The following is a 1784-nucleotide window of genomic DNA, read 5'->3' on the forward strand; positions in this document are numbered from 1 at the left end:
GAGGAGCAGGGCCCGGCGCCCCCAGCGCAGCAGCAGGGAGGCGGCGGGAGCGGCAGGGCTAGCAGCCACGGCTTTATTCGTCGTGCCCCAAGAGTCCGAGGGAGCCGTTGCCGGAGGAGGAGGAGAGCCACAGGGAGGGCAGCGGCATCGGTGTCTCCACGGGGCCCCGTGCCCCTCCTCTGCTCCAGGGGATGGGGAGGGAGAAGGCGGCCCCCGCCCCGTCAGCGGGGTGGCTCGAAGAGGTACTCCAGGTCCGGCTGCCGCAGCCTCTGCTCCCTCTTCTTGTTCTTGGCAAACTCCCTCAGCATGGCCATCACGTCATTCTCGAACTCGGCCGGCGTGGGCTTCGCTTCTGCGGTAAAAACAGAAAGGGGCAGCCAGAGAACGGCTCCGTCCTGTCCCAAAGCACCCAACTACCGCCCTCACCCCACCGAGCCCAGCTCCCACGGCCCGGCGCGGCGAGGGTGCCCTGGCGTCAGAGCGGGCAGGGCCACAGGCGGCTGCACCGTACCTGTGGCCCAGTAGTAAATGTCCCAGTCGTTGCTGGGCTCGTTGATGAGCCGGTCGTAAAGATTCAGCTGCTGCTCGCTCATGCGGTTCAGGTTCTCCTTCGCAAAGAGGCTGGAGAGAGGGCGTACGAGGATGAGCGCGGGTGACCGGAGGAAGAGCCGGGCTGGCACGCTGCTCCCGACCGCGGCTGGCGCCCAGCTCTCCAGGCGATGCCAGAAGACACGGAGGAGCTGGGTCGCAAGCGAGCTGCCTCCTGCCTTAAGCCCCAGCCTGCTCTCCGTTAACCACCACTTCAGTCCGGAAACCCGACCGGCCTTGCCTCGTTCATACGTCCCAGAAATTACATACATCCTTCCCAAAGGATTTCGGCTCAGCCATCAGCTAGGAGCTTCCTCCAGAGCTCTCGCGTGTCTCCGGCTGCCTCTGGCTCTGCTCCGTCCTGCCCGGCAGCAGCACTGATCGCTGCATCCTACGCGAGCAAAGCTCCCGCGGTGATTTATTCAACAGCTCAGCCTCCTGCCTGCCTTCTATCCTCTAAGCAACATCTCATCTCCTTAGGGTTTGGATTATGGCTGTGCACTACCCCACCAAACCCTTTCCCGCGATGCTCGGGGCTCTTCCCTGTTAATTAAAAACCTGTGAGATCCTTAGGGAGCTGAACCGCACAGCAGCTACGCTCACCTCGACCGGCCTTTCTCCCTCAGCTCTCCAGACCTGCTGTTCTCTCTCCCGTAAAGTACAGGCCATCCCTGCCCGCCCCCGTCTGCGGGGGACAAATTGTCAGGGCGCTGTGGGGAAGGACAGAGCAGCCTGGGCGCCCTGACGGCAGGGAGGCGGACAAGCGGCGGAGGGTGGCTGAGAAGCCGGGAGCGGGGACGGGCACCCCGCGCCTCACCTGAGCAGGATGCAGTTCTCCAGCATCCCCCTTTTCCGGCTCTCGTACAGCAGCCGGGCTCTCTTGGTCTCCAGCGGCTCGTCGGGACGCTCCTGCCAGGGGGGTAAGGGGATCTCCAGCACGTCCTTTCCCGAGTCCGTCGGGGAGTCCCCGCGGTAGCCACGCTGCAGGCTCACCGGCCCCAAAACGTGTCGGCACAGAGCCCGCCCGGGCAGGGAACGGAGCTGTGAGAGGGACAGGAACAGCGCAGGGGAGGTCAGGCCTGGCTGCTCCAGCACAGCGGGGACAGGGAGATCCCCGGCACGCACACGGCCCCCCCAGACCCTGCTGGCCACGGACCCCCTGTCCCGCACCGTCCCCAGACCCTGCTGCCCCCCCA

The 1784-nt window shown here is 65.6% G+C and overlaps 1 protein-coding gene across 1 annotated transcript; it reads right to left on the reverse strand.

Moving 5' to 3' along the window:
- Positions 1–59: 59 nt before the first annotated feature.
- SDHAF2 (succinate dehydrogenase complex assembly factor 2) lies at positions 60–1686 on the reverse strand (the record flags this gene model as incomplete). The annotated part of the gene is made up of 3 exons (XM_009289544.1): positions 60–352; positions 512–621; positions 1406–1686. Coding segments are annotated over 3 exons (522 nt in total), but the record flags the coding sequence as incomplete, so codon positions are not given.
- Between the last annotated feature and the right edge of the window lie 98 nt (positions 1687–1784).

The sequence above is a fragment of the Aptenodytes forsteri genome, unplaced genomic scaffold (genome assembly GCF_000699145.1).
Source record: "Aptenodytes forsteri isolate BGI_AS27 unplaced genomic scaffold, ASM69914v1 Scaffold429, whole genome shotgun sequence".
Classification (NCBI taxonomy): domain Eukaryota; kingdom Metazoa; phylum Chordata; class Aves; order Sphenisciformes; family Spheniscidae; genus Aptenodytes; species Aptenodytes forsteri.